We start from the raw sequence: 16,582 nt of genomic DNA, 5'->3' as shown, positions 1-16,582 counted from the left end.
GGATATCTCACCTTTAATAATAATGACTTTTTTATAATAGACTATAATAATAGACTTTTTTGTATTCAGTCAGATTCCCACAGACTGTACTAAAGCATCAAACTCTACTTGATACAGGGATGAATAGAGAGACATTGAAGACATCCAAATGTAGGCATCTTTTGTGTCACTGAATCATTAAATGAAAGCACATGCTCATATCTATTATCAGTGTCTTTAAGTAATGAGTTAAGACAAGCAGTTAATGAAAAGAGAAAAAAAAACCCAATGATTTCAAAGTGTAAACTTGTTAGAACATTAGAAATATTTAGATGAGAACAGGCTGTTCAGCCCAACAAAGCTCACCAGTTCCATCCACTTAATTCCTCGAAAATAACATCAAGTGAAGTTTTTAAGGTCCCTAAAGTTCTACTGTATACCACACTACTTGGTAATTTATTCAATTTGTCTACGGTTTTCTGTGTGAAGAAAGGTGCCTAATGTTTGCACAAAATGTTAAACAAAACCTAGTGCTTAAGTGTATAATGTATAAAAAATCTCAGTGTTTAATTTCTTTATAAGCTCCCCAAGCTTTCCAAATGCCCACTTCAGTTAGGGATGAAGCAGTGGTACTTTTTGAGTCAATTAGATGAAAACTACATAAAGCTACACCAGACTGAAAGTGATCACTTAGCAATAGCTCTGAAATTAGGTCATAGACCTTAAAGAAAATACTCCCAAACCTACTAAATATGACATTAAATGGTAAGGTTTTCTAAGTATTATCAAAATAGGTAACTTAGTTTTTTTGATATTTGGAAAATGTTACATTTTAAAACTGTTCCATCTTCATGACCCTGTATTCTGCTCCAGTATATGCTACCTTTTTCTCCAGGATTATTTGTTCATTTTAAAGTAATTTCTTTTTCTAGTAATAGCAACACATAATTATTTCTAACATTTACTAGATGACATTTTACACCAAAGGTATACTTTGTAATAGAGATTCCTGTTATAAAAAAGTGAGTCTAGTCTAAAATATTAATATTGGCTATGGTGTTATCACATTTAAATATTGTGAAATGTATCAAGAATGGCATGAAGTAGCAAATAAATGTGGAATTTTTAAATTTATATTTCAGACAAACAATTTAAAAAAAAGCAAAACACACAATAGGGATGCCTGGAGATGAATTTAACCTGAGTTCTGTTCTGGAAGTTTGTATTTTTTTAGGTATCATCTTATTAGTTTCAGGCATTGTTATAAAGTTTTTTTTAATTTATTTATAATTCTGAAGAATTTTTATACAAGTTATTGTTGATGTTCACCATAAACTCCTTTTTCACTCCAGCTTGGTTTCTTGTCAACAGGCAAACTCCTCAAAGTTGCTTATAGTCGGGTGACGAGGTAACATGTTCGGCGTGAATCCGAGACTGTCCGAGTGACTGCGGAGTGTGTCACAGGTACTCTGAAAAACAACAACAGGGAAGAGACAGTAAGATTAAAGTGGATGTTTTGAAAATAAAATAATTAGGCAGATGGGAAGAGAGAGTGTTAATAAGACCAAATATGATTAAGAAGGAATCAAATACTAGCAATAAAAGGACGATTTAACTAGTAGGAGAAAGAGATTAAGTTGGAAAGAAACATTAAATAACAAAAATAATGAAGACCAGTAAAAAACATCCATATTTGAATACATTATCATAGCTCTAGTGACAAAAATGACAAATTAAAAAGAATTTAATAAGAAGGTGGAAGAAACATAAAAAGAGAGAAAGTCAATAAAATGGCAAGGAGGAGAAACAATTTGCATAGAAGCAAAACAAAAACATCTGAAATGAAAAAAAAAAAGATGCAATGCAATAAAGGAATCTACGAAAGTAAGCCTTCAATAATTCAATGTTTTCAATAAATTTAGAAAAAAACATTTGGATTCAGTTGTCAAGAGCTAGGCACTCTGAAAGAAGTATGTCAACAGATTTTCATACTTGAATAACGTGAAACAAAATAAATACACTGCTTTCAAGAACTCCAAAGGAAATCAGAAGAAACTCAATATTAGCCTAGGATCACATATTTTCTTAAGTTTCAATGACCAATTTTAGTCTCTCTCTTCATTCTATTTTCACACCTACTCTTACCTTTTCTGCTTCACCTGCTCTGTCTTTCTTCTCTTCTTCCTCTCCTATATGTTACTTGCTGTTTTCATTTCACTTGTACATCTGATGTACACTTTATAGCCAGAACATTTTGTCTTTTACTTTCATTCCTTCTCAGTGTGGACATACCCTCAAATCCTTTTTTCCTATGCTTAAATGTAAGTGCTGAATTAGTCATACAGTAAAATGTATTAATGAAATAAATTGATAAATAAAAGCAAAGTTTTCTAGTATATATTCAAAATCAGACTTTATTTATTTTGTAAATAACTTAATCTTTTTAATTAATTATGTTAATATAATCATGATTTAGGTTTATGTTTAATGTTTTTTGCCATTGTTCACTATGTTTCTACATTACAAGATCTGTTTGTTATTCTCTGTAACATAATTTTTTGGTACCCCCCAATAGGCAGAGCTACCCTGACTGGCTATTTATATCACAGAATGCAATGCTGTTTTTTTTGATAGGCTGTATATAAAACTTTAGAAACATGGTGGGCATATTTGTGCTGTAAGCATGTACAGCCAATATTTACAACTGATATGCATTTTTCTTATTTTGTTCTGAAAGAAATTTTGAGTTCTTTCAAGTATATCATTTATTTTGAGTAATCGGTAAACTCAATTAACATTTCCAGTGATATATTTTAATCTTTTTGCACAAACAAGGAAAGGTGTTCTTGATAATTATGTGATGAGAAAAATTACAAGTGTCAAATGTCTGAATTAGTGTAAGCAATCTTAATTCAGAGTGTTCATAACACATGTAATGATTTACTTCATGAAATAGAAGTATATAGTAAAAAGAACAATGATGTCAAATATATGAAATATTAAAATATGTACTTCAATTTAAATGTATAAAGTCTAAATATTCTCAATTGTAAAAGGAATCTGTCAATTTTCAACCACTGATAGTGGTCCATAGAGGGCTAGATCTCTAGCAAAGGTTCAATAATAACATTATATATGTAATCACTGACTATGAAATAGTTTAAAATGATACCCCCATGCACATATTTGAAATATGTCATTTTTAACCAATGGTACAGAATCAGATATCAAATATATTATCATATTCATGATCAGCAACCTTGAAATAATATTGAAAAAATCACTCAACATGCCCGTATTACTGATCAACATTTTTTCAAAGTTTTATAAAAAGGAATACATTTGACCCCTCATATCCCATTAGGGGGTTAACCTTTGGGGTCAGGCATGCATTGATAATTTTATGTGGCATGCACAACATCAAGTCTGTCTGATCATTTCTGCTGAGGACACCTATAGGTTTACCCTTTATCATATGGGTGTAATTTTCTGAACAAAACATTCCCCAAACATGGTCTGTAAATGTATTTGTTGGGGTCTAGAGGTCTAAAAAGTGGTGGGGGTGTGGATTGGTGGGTAAAAAGTTCAATGACTGGCATAATTAGGCATCAGGAGGAGCCAAACAGTTTATCATATGTTGGGCATTTTCTCATACTGATGAGTCAGGAAGCAACAGACAAATAAAACTGAAGCTAATTCAAAGCCTTAATAAATAATTCTTCTGCATTCACAATAACATATACAAAATATGAACATTACAATAGCACTCTGTAAGGTTGTGTGTACTATTTTTATCCATCCATCCATTATCCAACCTGCTATATACTAACTACAGGGTCACGGGGGTCTGCCGGAGCCAATCCCAGCCAACACAGGGCGCAAGGCAGGAAACAAATCCCAGGCAGGGTGTACTATTTTTATGTATTTTAAATGTATTTACTAGCAAAAGAAAATTGTACCAAAAACTCTGTTTTGTATTAATTGTGTTGTATTTATGACCCAATTGTGTGCATAAATGGTCAATTTTAAAAGTTGTCATAAAAATCTTTAAATTTTGCCGGATGTCTTGAACCAGTTTATGTTCATTAATGGGCCATGTAATGTATTGACATAAGAGGACTTTAGACAGTGGATTCTTTGGAAACTTTGCAAATTCAATGATGTCAGAGCAGAGGATGGTCCTTTTAAGTAATTTTACAACAAAAGTGAGGCAGATATTTTGAAAGTTGTTGCATATCAACTGCTAAGACTTGCTTTTCTTGTGTTTTTTCTTCTGTTTAACATCTTACCCTAGGTTTATTGTATTTATACGAGATATCTCAATTTAATCCTCACTACACTGTTGTCTTTGGGATTTGTTTGTTTTGGGTATGCCCTGTTTCTTGGCGTGTCAGAGGAGACAATGACTTTTCCAGCCCAAGAGAGGCTAGACCACACTTCACAAATGTTTGGGGGGAAAGGGCCGGGGAGGTTTGCGGATGATGTTGGTTGGAAAAGAGAACAAGTTACTATTTATCAGTTCTTTTCACTCTCATAATTATAAGTACAAACATAATGACAAACACCTTAAGCATAATACTTGACAGTAACAATATGAAATTACTGTTAAAGCTAAATCATGAAACAACTCAGCAATTTTACTTAAGATTGCAAAATGTTCCCAGACATTCAGAAGCAGTATTTATCTGACCAAACATTGAACTTTGTAAGCTGAAATGTCTCTATCACAATCTAAATTGTAATGGAATATAATTAACAAACTCATGGAGATTCTTAAATCTGAATTCAAGAGAATATTCATTCTTCTGACCAGTTTATTATGGCTACTCAGGAATTGATTACTTCTTCATCAATAATAACTTATTGCCTACTACCAAATCTTGTAAATATAATGTTGTTATCATTTCTGACAAAGCTCCTCTTATTTTGGAGTTCAAATCATTACACTCTACAAACTCATCGTGTTAGCAGATGTGAACGTTACAGAGTTAATCTACAAACAAATTTATATATATATATTTTTAGAGACTTTTTAAGATGACAGATTTTTTCATATTACATTCATTAAAATAAATTGGAGACCAAGAAGGTGTCTGAAATTTTCATTAAAGATAGTAAACAAGCCATGTCTCTAAAAGAGGCTCTTTGCAGGAAACACAGGCTCAGCAATCAGAATTTAATCTCTTGATAGCAAAAGAAGCTGAACAACACATTTTTATCAAACCGTTGGCCCCTTGATTACATGTTAGCAAATCTTACTGCTATGCCATTGAGCTGTTGTATTGTCCTTGAGCCTTTTGTGAAAGTGTTTATTTGATCTTTGGACTTCAGGCTTTGAACATTCAATAATTTATGCCTACATTTGGTAACATTAATTACTAAAATATGAAAACGTTTCTGTTTTAACAATGTGTTTACTCAGATTACTGTAGAAACGGAACACACATGAAATGCATGTGTTCCAAATAACGATCTATTATTTCTACTCTAAAACTCCAGCAGTTCACTCACTTCCAGATAATCAAAGAAGGCACGAGCTGTGAAAAGTGAGTGAACGTTCTGCGACGGTGGGGGATGGACTAGCTGGCTGCTTGCTGCTTGTCTTAATTGGCAAATTTACTGGACTAAGACGCTGACAGAGAGGTGCGAACGGATTTAAGGTGGGCCGGATTTACGAGTTTTCTCGTAGGCTCTGGTAATTCTAGTGTTAAAATGTGCATCATACAGACCAATGTCACTTCTGAATAACGATGTTAAGATACTCTTCAAAGCTTCAGGAAGATGGTTTGAGAAAATTTTTCCTTCTGTAATATCATACAAACAAACTGGATTCATTAAAGGCAAACATTTAGCTTCAAGCATTTGGCATCTGTTTAACGTAATATACGAACCCACAAAATCTAACACACCAGAGAGATTATTATGTTTGGATAGAGAAAAAACATTTAATAGAGCTGAATGGGACTAGATTTTCACCACACTGCACAAATTCGAGTTTGGCCCAAACAGGATAAAATGAACTTATACCAGTCGAGAAGACACTGTTCTTAGTAACAAAATGAACTTGGACCACTTTGAACCAGAACATGGTATTCAAAAAGGGTACATTCTACAACCATTACTTTTTGCTTTAGCCATTGAGTCAATGACTATTTATTTTCAAAAATACATCAAAGATAAATGGGGGAAATCAAAGAAGGATTCAGGCAAAAAATATCACTATATGCAGATGATACGGTATTTTAAATATCAGACCCACAAAAATCTTTACTTTTAGTCATTAACACATTAACAGAATTTAAAAAGTCATTTGAACACAGAATTAATGAGAATAAAAGTGTGATTTTTCATGTGAACTCTGTAGCAAACAAACTAGACTGGACTAATATACATTCATTCTATCAAAACAGTTTAAATATCTAGGGATAAACATCACTAGTAAATATAAGGATCTTTTATAGCACAATTTTTGCAACAGCTTGGAAAAAAGTCAAACAAGATGGTAACAAATGGCCTGCCCTCCATCTCACATTAGCAGGGAGAATCAATACTGTCAAGATGAACATCCTTCCAAAGCTTCTCTTTCTGTTTCAGATCATCCCTATATACATTAACAAATTATTCCTTAAGAAACTAACCTAACTTATTTTGAACTCAAGTTGTTCACACATTCAAAAGAAAACACTACAAAGACCAAAAGCAGTAGGTGGCATGGCGCTACTTAATTTTACTACTGGGTGGTAAATATACATATTATAAAAACTGAATAATTTATACTAGCCTGGTAAGTAATGAAAATTAAATCTTGCTGTACCTCTTTACATGCACTGCTTTGCGCCCCTGTAAATGCTAAGTTTGGTCATTATACCAATAATTCACTTAGAATATAGAACCAATGCAGGATCTACTTCAAGGCAAAGAAGCTTTTATCTGTTATTCTACTACATGATTATCACCTTTTCAAACCTATTCTGTGTTTAATCTTTGAATAATGCTCGGGAATAAGAAACTAAGAGAACTGTACATAGATAATGTATTTCATCTTATGAACCACTATGCTTCAGACTTAACATACCTATAACATAATTTCTCCACTATTTTCAAATTAGAAATTTTGTTAAAAGAAATCTACCCATTTTTCCAGACCACCTAACCGAAATTTTAGAACAAGCATTCATATAGGGGGAAAGATTTTTGTGTGTGCATGTGTGTTCATTTATCTCCTTTCTCTTCACTCTCCTTTATTTTCTTCGGGTAGGGGTTGAATTCTTGTTCTTTAAGGTTTCACTTTTTGTATGTTTATTTTTTAATGTTCTGGAGTTTTTTTCTTTCTCAAGATTGATTTTGAAGTTATTTGTTGTATAAGTTATGCAAATTTGATTGGCTTTATTGTATACCGTTACTTTCTTGAAAAATAATTAAACAAAAAATGCACTGCATTTTTTTTTATTTATAATCTTCTATCAATGACAGGACACTGTTAAGGGATTTCTGCGTTGATAAATGTCACAGCATTTTTTTCTTATCTCTTATTACCTCTGAAAACTACAGAGCCCTGTAGGTGTCAGGCCAAAAACAAAATTTTGAATGGACTATTTTTATTTTTCCCCTTACTATTTTTCCCCCTTACTCTTATTTCAGTGGCTATTTATTTCCTGATATGCAGTGAACCGGAAGAGTATAGCCAACCAATTATTTTCAGTCTTCCGTTCACTGTTCAGTACCATCAATGCCTTTTCTTCTATTCATTTTTCTACCACTGACTCTGGAATATCGCTTTCTTGGAAAAAATTCCATAAATCCATTCTCGTAACTTTTTCTTCTTTTGAAGCTTGTTTCTGGACTCCTCAAAAGAACTGTTTAAACTGTGGTGGCCTTGCAACTAGTTCCTCTACTGGTTCACTGATTTTAACATGTTACTATTCACTGAAATGTATGCCAAGAAAACATTATGGGGCTCCATAATGAGAAATGGACTGCAAGGTGGAAAAATAATAATAATCTGTTAGAACAAATTAGTACAGAACGGGGCTCATACTACTGGAATAAGAGTTAGGGGAAAAAGATAAAAATATTTTCAAAAGAATTACATAATTCATTTGAACGAGTTATGTAATTCGTTCGAACAATTTAATAAATACTTTGAACAGATTTATTTTTCCTTTTGCTTGACACTTATGGCGCTCAATGCAAAACTGGAAGATAGCTAAATACTGTAATTAGTAACAAGACAGAAACACACCAGTAATGAACATATGTAGATACAAACAAATTCTGAAAAAGCACATTTTGTTTACAAACACATCATTTAAAAGTGCATGTAAAATAACTGACACTTTGCAGCATTCAGCTTTGTTAGTGACCCTAAACATTTTAGGTGAGTAAATGATCATATCAAAATAATTTTAAACTATTTTGGGATATTCTTGGTAGTTGCAGATTAAATGAATGAGGCATACCTGGGGAACTGTGTCAACACTATATGACCTTGAAAGAGCTATAAACATGACGTCACCGGTAACTAGCAACTCAAGGTATGTATACAAGGGATAATCTGTAGAGTCTGCATTTTTGTCTCCATTTTTGCATGCATTGTTCATTGACTTTGTATCAGCATTTACAGTATAATGACAACATGCTCTACCAAGATAACAACGATTATACAATTGAAGTACAAGCAGGGTGAACTAGAGCCCTGTGTAAATCACAGTCTTCCTTAAATTTAAATTAATATTACTACTGTCCCACTGCATTTAATGCGCTAATGTATGTTTGTGTTGTAGAGCTTAGCACTATTGTAATAAAAATAGTATGCTAACCACTATTTTAGTAGAAAATATGTATACTTAGATGTGTCATAGGGTAAAGTTTTAATAAAGTCCTAACTATTAATGTTTATTTTTTACAGTTACTACTCACTCTGTGCCACTGCCACCTGATTGCAATATTTTTCAATGTCTTTTGTATTGCGAGGAAAATGGAAGCTACATCTATGGATTAGACTTGCTGCATCAGATTTTGTAGGAAATTACATCATTGCAATAAGGAATAACTTGGTTGCTTTTTTTTTTTTTTTTTTGGGTCCATGGGTAGTTGCTTGGCTTTGGAATATCTAGGAGTTGATTTTTTACAACATTCTGCATGCTAATTTTTTAATTTTCCTCTGCACCTGGTCATCTTATCATAGCATTTATTATCAAATGTTTCTATTTTATCTATTAGATACTTAAGAACTGACTATAGTCAACAGTAATTTAATTTACACTTGATTCAGTTAGGGCCTGTTTTATTTTAATTTGTTTTTATATTAGCAAATTTGTTTTACATATTGTAAAGCACTTTGAGCTACACTTTTTGCATGAAAAATGCTTTATACAATACTGCTATTTATTGTTTTATTATAAAAGAAAACTCTCAAGCTTTGTCTGACAAGTACATTAGTACAAGCGGGCCTGAATTCCAAAAGGCTGGCAAACAAAAGGAAATATCCCTTCATGAAATATTTAAACAAAAGATAGAATCAAACTACCAATAATGGAGGAACTGTAAGCTTGAGTGTAAGTGGACATGGGTCACTAGGTGTGCAGTTATTTGTCAGAGTGAAAGGCTGAAACTAAAACCACTTAGAACATCACAAGGTGAAAGAGGTATTAGTAGCCTTTGGTGGAAGTGAATTAAGTTCTTCAAGATATTAGAGGGTAGCCACTGGGACTGCCATTAACTGTCATTTATCCAGCATTTATTAAGAGTAAGTAATACCTTTTTTTACAGAAAGAAAAGAGTAAACCCATGAATCCTTTGTAAGAGGCCAGATGACATCCAAGCCACTAGGAGAAAACACATGATGGCTAGCAAGAGAAATTGAGACCACAGAGCCTATTTAGCCTATAAAGGTTATAAAGAACTTTGGAGTGTAGGGATGCCTGTAACAACTTAAGAAACTTGTACTCAGAGGTATCTGTGAGAGAATATCCAGCACATAGGTCAAGCAGAAACCAACAGTCTTGTATTCCAGATGTATTGTCAGTGATACAGAAAATGGAAGATCACCTAGGCGGTGGAAAAAGAAATAAAATCATAATCAAAAGACTACCTGATGGGTATCATGTAAGAATGAATCAGCTAAAAATTCCACCAGGTAAACCAGCCAAATTTCTCCATTCAATCATTCCATCAGAGATGTTAGATGCATTTCTGATGGGACATTTATGATCTTTTAATACTAGGATGACTGCAGATTTTATACCAAAGGCACAGAACACATTTCTTTAAAGGATGCCTAACCTTAGAAACTTTGTTTCCCCATGCTAGGTGATGTGTTGACATTTAAAAATGTATATACTGTATGTTCAAATAATTTTTTCTCTCTTCGCATTTTGGGAACATAGCAATTCAGAATTTATCTTTATCTTTTTTCTGTGTTTTTTTACAAAGTCTCATTTGTTTTAATTATGTTTTGGTGTTTACCATGATGCACATTTGTTTTTAATTGTGTATAGCTATTTTGTGAAACCATTGGCAATATTGCGATAATTGGTTGTTAGAGGCATAGTCTCAGAGACTGCAGAACACAATGATATTCATGCAATGGTATGAAAGCTGGCGTCACATTCACTGCAAAATCCTAGATGGTGGATTAATTCTAAACAATGCTAAACACAAGTTCTTGTCATTGAATTCTCCACTTTCTAACTTCTTGCTTAGTCAAATGTCCTCAACTCCAGTTTAGTGACTTTGTTTTGTTGCCAGTTCGTTTCAGCTTACCTTTGTGATCTTTCAAACCAGGTTATTCTTCTGATTCTTTCAAATAATTGGTGCTTTGTGGGCCTCCATAATCTCCAAAAGTGGCAGAAAATTGGGGGTATACTGAAATACCCTCTTTTCAGTAACGATCCTCAATTTACCAGTTTGGGGAGTTAAACAAAAACACATCACTGCATACAACTCTCAGACCAGCCTAACTGAGCTGGTAAACAGCATCCACACCCAATCATTGTCTCCTATGTAGAATACCATCCACACTGAGACAAGTAGCTACTACAACTCCTATTCTTCATCAGCATAGCAGTGCATCAAGACACTACTGAGACATCCTCTCTGATAGCCCTTGGAATGCAATTTAAGGGTTCCTTTGAGTAGTGAGAAAAGCACTATATAAATGTAAAAAAATATTATTAGCAGCAGTAGTAGTAGTAATAATACTTGGTCAAGTAATTAGTGTTGTGTCTCCTCCAGAATCAAACCATATCAAGTGGTTCAAACATTAGCAAACTGAAAATAGACTGATGAGACCTGCCAAGTACTATAGTGCATGGCATAATCTGTTGCCAGAGAACATGGATTAGAGCCCCCACATCTCCCCAATTGCTCATGCCCCAATTGTCAAGTCCAGTAAAAATTAACTTTAAGGAACAGTGAATTTGTAAATTCAAATGGGATGTAAGACCAGAAACTAAAATAGAAATGTGCATATTGCCAATATCTATCGTAGCTAGGAAATGGAAACTATGTAGTGTTACCTTTTTAGTGTGCATTCTTCTGTTGTTTGTAGTCATTTTAAATATATCTGCATTGTAAAGTAAGATATAATGTGCATATGAAAGTACTTCTTAGCTTTAAGAAAACTAAAGATGAGAAGGTTAATTATAGGCATCAGTGCCACTTGAGAAAGACCTTCTAGGGATTTTAACCAATGATATACTGAGTGAAAAATCATATTTAAATGATATAGGAATACAATTTAAGACATAGTAGGTTTGAAGAGTAACAAAAGTTAGAAAAGAGCTGAATAAGCTGTATGAATCCACCATAATTCACAAGTGGCTTAATAAAATACAGTGACGTGACACCACTGGTTGATTGTGGCATACTAGGCTAAGGAAAATCAGATGTCTGTTTCAGTACACAAATCCTTAGGAATACTGCACAACCTAACTGTAAGTATACGTCTGAGATTTATTTCTAAATGCACAACAGTATTCATTGGCAAAATTCCCTAAAGTGATTTTCGCAGCAAACATGCTGTGTTGCTGGTGACCTTGTTTGCCTAATATTTTCCAGGAAATTCACCGTGCAGCTAGCTTGGGCAAACAGGCCAACATGACAGAGCTGTAGCATCCATGATGTGAGTGCCCCTATATATGCAAAGCAGTTCAAAGTGAATATGCAGTACATAAGTGCTGGTATCCTGTGTTTTACACTAATGTATTAACCTGAAGAACGAGGAGCACAAAGCAGTAAATTCGATTGTCATTATACAATTTTTGTGGCTTATCCATTACGAATTTAAGAGCCACTATCTTAAGACCATCATTTCTCCCTCTGAGTTTGGAGCATCACAATATAAGAGAGGATGTGGTAGGAAAGATTAGTTTTCAGTATTGTGACCTTGAGGTAGGGTTGAAGATCAGTGGAGTAGAATGGATAACCAAAATGAGAGCCAATATGCATCTAAGAATGCTGGTAGTCAACACCAAAAAATAGTGCTTGCTAACCACTGTGCTTTGCACCTTCCTTGAGCTTTGCTGAACTTTCTTTCTCATTTTCACAACTTGATTATGTCTCCTTTTTCCTGTCCAGGGCACTGCCCTGCCTTCAGTCGTCTGACCATTCTATTAGATAGTGGTGCTATTTGTGTGGCCAGTCAATTACTTCAGCTGCATCCTTCATTTGCATGAAGCACACTCTTAGCACAGTGGCAAACATGCAAATTAGCAAAATATTAATATATATTAATACATACAAAAATATCAACAAGTAAAAACACCATGGTCATCTAATTTTTCATTTTCTATAATGTCACCAAATTTCAATCAAATCTGTCATGGCACTTTTGAGATTTTGGGGTATTGATGTTTTTCTGTTGTGGGGCTGTTTACCCATAAACATTAATATATTGAAATGTCCTTTCTTAGTGGGTACCTGTTGCCTTTAACTAATTGTGAAAAAGTGTTGTTGTTAATGAGTGAATTAGTGAGTGAATGAGTGGATACCGACAGCAGGTCCGTTTCTCTCCCTTTTTGTTGACATTTCTAAATATTTATATGTGTTCTGCTTAATTTCTACTTACAAGATTGAGTTCTTTATGGGGATAAAAAATATTTATCACTGAAAGTATTTTGGAGTCACTACTTTTATTGGATTTTATTGTTTTGAACATACTTTTTCACTTCAGTTCCTACTTCAATGGAAATTGACAAGTTCAGGTAAAGTAGTAACTTGAGTTGCTCCTAGATGTACTGTATCCTCTGTTAATTAACGGCATGACTTTTGTCAGACCAACAACTGCCACACATGCAGAGACGGAGAGATTCATTTTATGGCTTTGGGGGTGACTCACCTCACCCTTCTCTTACAATAGCACTGATGAATGTACAGTCTTTCAGTAATAAACTGGATGAATTACAAAGTTCTTCTGTAGGACTACAGAGATATCTGCATTATACCTTTTATGGGGGCATTGCTTTCTGAGATGATCAATGTGATTGATGGCTTTCGAGCAATAGTAACCATGTATCAAAACAGAAAAGCATAGCAATGGACTCCATGTCTTGACTTAATAATGGTGTCGATCATGTAATTGTTAGATGCTTTACATTTTGTATTTTGGAACTTGAGTCACTGCAACCTGAAAAATTTTCTCACAAACTTCTATAAATATGTACCCTGCCCAACAATAAGCAATAAAACTCTTGATATTTGCTATGGGACAATAAAGGGAGTATACAAATTGATAGCCAAACCACAGGTAGGCTCTTTTGATTGCAGTTGTGTTGACTTCATCCCGCCTTTTACATGACAAACTTAAAAAGGGGAAAAGTACAAAAAAGGACAATTAATTGAGATTGGATTCAATGCAGGCAATGATGTTTTCAGTGCACAGAGTAAGGTATGTTTAATGAAACAAGTGAGGATTAGAGGAACCTTCTGATATTACAAGTACCTCTACTAAATTTTGTGAAGTCATGCTTCTCCCAACTAAAACGATTAGGTCTGTCCTACCAACAAAACCTTGGTCAACATACCGAATATGTCATTAAGTAAAAGCAAAGGTCTTTTAGACAAGCTTATAGAAATAAGATATCTGCTGCACAAATGGATTTAAAGCATGCAATTAAAAAAAAGCTAAACTTGATTACAAGGATAACATTCAACAGCAATTGTCCACACATAAATTGATTTGACATGGACAGTTTAAGATACCCAGCATGATTTAACAACAGTAATCTTGTACAGGTTTCTAGTTTTAACACCAGCTTTAATTTAGCTAATGGGAGCCCTAGCACCAGACCAAAATGGTACGGGAGCATTTAAACTTATAGGGTGAGCATGGTGTGATAAATTCCAAAATCCAACATGTAACAGTATTCCTGACTGCAGGACTGACTCCGTAACTGCTACAAATGTGAAGCCAGCAACAGGTAGCAACACAAAAGGAGAGCTTCTGCTGGTGAGCATAACAATCAGAGCACTTTTCATAATTCTGGCTTAGAAAAGGTAAATTTCTGCTGCCCAATGGCACCATCTCCCGTAATATCCTTTTTATATTAGCCACATGATGATACACGTAATGCCCATACAATACGTATTGCTATACAGACTTCGTGAAAAAGTATATTCTCTTAATATACTACTCTCTTAATATGGAGAAAAAAATAATATATTATTTTTAGAAAATGTAAAACAGTAAAAATGATTAGCTTTAAAACAATAAAAACATAAAATTGGTATTAAAAACAAAAGAATGTATTACACAAAATTGAATGCAAAATTAAATTGGCTGTGCTGTCCTCCTGCATGTTTCTCTACCTTGGCTGTTTCAAACCTTGTCCTGTAAGTAAAAGATGCCTGCCCTGTTAACTAAACACTGCAATGTGGAAACACTGTGGTTGAAACCTTGAACAGTTTCAAGAAATTAACAAAATTTTACAAAATATAATCAGTATACTGTAGTGTCTTTGGGTCTGGGCCTGAGAAGTGTGTCCTTCCATGTCATTACATTACAGTGTGAAGTGCAGGGGCAGTGACCCATCATAAATATTTGAAGGATGGCCCAAAAAATTATAGGTTACAACAGGGATAATAAAATTAATAATAATAATAACAGCAGCAGCCCTCAAACTGGCATAGCATAGGAGACACAGACATTGCAAAGTAAAACTAAATGAAAAACATGGCATACCAATGGAACAGTTTTGAATACACTGCTAAATCTATACTAATAAAAGGCAAAGCCCTCACTGACTCACTCACTCACTCACTCACTGACTGACTCATCACTAATTCTCCAACTTCCCGTGTAGGTAGAAGGCTGAAATTTGGCAGGCTCATTCCTTACAGCTTACTTACAAAAGTTGGGCAGGTTTCATTTCGAAATTCTACGCGTAATGGTCATAACTAGAAGCTATTTTTCTCCATTTACTGTAATGGAGTTGAGCTCGAAAGTCGTGGGGGTGGAGTTTCAATGACATCATCACGCCTCCCACGTAATCACGCAGTATGTAGAAAATCAGGAAGAGCTCCAAAAACCGCTGAAGAAAACATACATTATATAATTAAGAAGGCAGCAAAACAATTAGAAGCGAGCGAGTGACATATAAAACCATATTCAGTGGCTCATGTGAACTGACGCAGTGCGCAGACAAAAAGCAACAGTTCCAAAGAGTGCTGAACAAAAACTGAATTACACTGCTACGCTCAAATAGACAAACCACGCCGTGGCGCAATAGTAGAGGCTTTGCCTCTAGCGCTGGCTTCCGAGGTTCGATTCCGAAAGGGGATTCACTGAGTATGTACACGCGCTTCCCGATACATTTTAGCCTCGCATCCCCTTGGTTTGAGACGTATGAAAAAATATGCGGTTAACGCAGAAAGACAGATCACCAATTGAAGCTTTATGAATAATGGATACTTTATTCGCGATCAGTGATTGTTTTGGTAAAGCCATACTCAGTGTATTCATTAGATGAACGGTAAAAAAGTAAGAGCGAGGGGAGGATGACTTATTGAGGCACGCAGGCAAAACCACAATAGCACGCGGGCTCGATGTACTGTAGTGCGTGTCAACTCGATCTGAATTGCGCGATCACATTTGAAAAATATATCTTAATAATATAAGTTCTATTTAGTCCATATGTGTCAAACTCAAGGCCTGCTGACCACATCCGGCCTGGCGTGTAATTATATCCGGCCCGCGAGATCATTTTATATATTATTGTTATTAATGGCCCGGGGATATGAAGCGCTGGTAACACAATAAACTACAGATCCCATAATGCAGCGCTTCAGCTGCCTTGCCAACACTTACGTTAATCAAGTCTAGCTTATGATGCTGCAAGTTATTGCGAAGCTAGCCCACACAATGCCGAAGAGAAAAGGTGATTCTGAACAGAGAGCCTTTAAAAACCGATGGGAGGCTGAGTATATGTTTACTGACATTGCCGGTAAACCCGTGTGTCTCATTTGTGGAGCTAATGTGGCTGTAATTACAGAATTTAATCTAAGACGGCACTATGAGACAAAACATCAAGATAACCTGAAAGACCTGAATGCAATGCACAAGATACAGAAAGCAGAAGAGTTAAAGAAGAATCTGCCACTTCAG

The 16,582-nt window shown here is 34.6% G+C and overlaps 1 protein-coding gene across 5 annotated transcripts in view; it reads right to left on the bottom strand.

The window, feature by feature from the left end:
* Window positions 1-847: 847 nt before the first annotated feature.
* asic1c (acid-sensing (proton-gated) ion channel 1c) overlaps window positions 848-16,582 on the bottom strand; it is a 1,167,770-nt gene continuing 1,152,035 nt past the window's right edge. For all 5 annotated transcript variants that reach the window (XM_039753240.1, XM_039753242.1, XM_039753243.1 and 2 more), the window contains one exon: window positions 848-1,448. In XM_039753240.1, the coding sequence (XP_039609174.1) occupies window positions 1,344-1,448 (105 nt within the window). In that variant the 3' untranslated portion in view covers window positions 848-1,343. The remainder of the gene's footprint in view (window positions 1,449-16,582) is intronic.

Source organism: Polypterus senegalus, chromosome 5 (assembly GCF_016835505.1).
Source record: "Polypterus senegalus isolate Bchr_013 chromosome 5, ASM1683550v1, whole genome shotgun sequence".
Taxonomy (NCBI): Eukaryota; Metazoa; Chordata; class Cladistia; order Polypteriformes; family Polypteridae; genus Polypterus; species Polypterus senegalus.
This window is presented reverse-complemented; position numbering and strand designations above follow the sequence as displayed.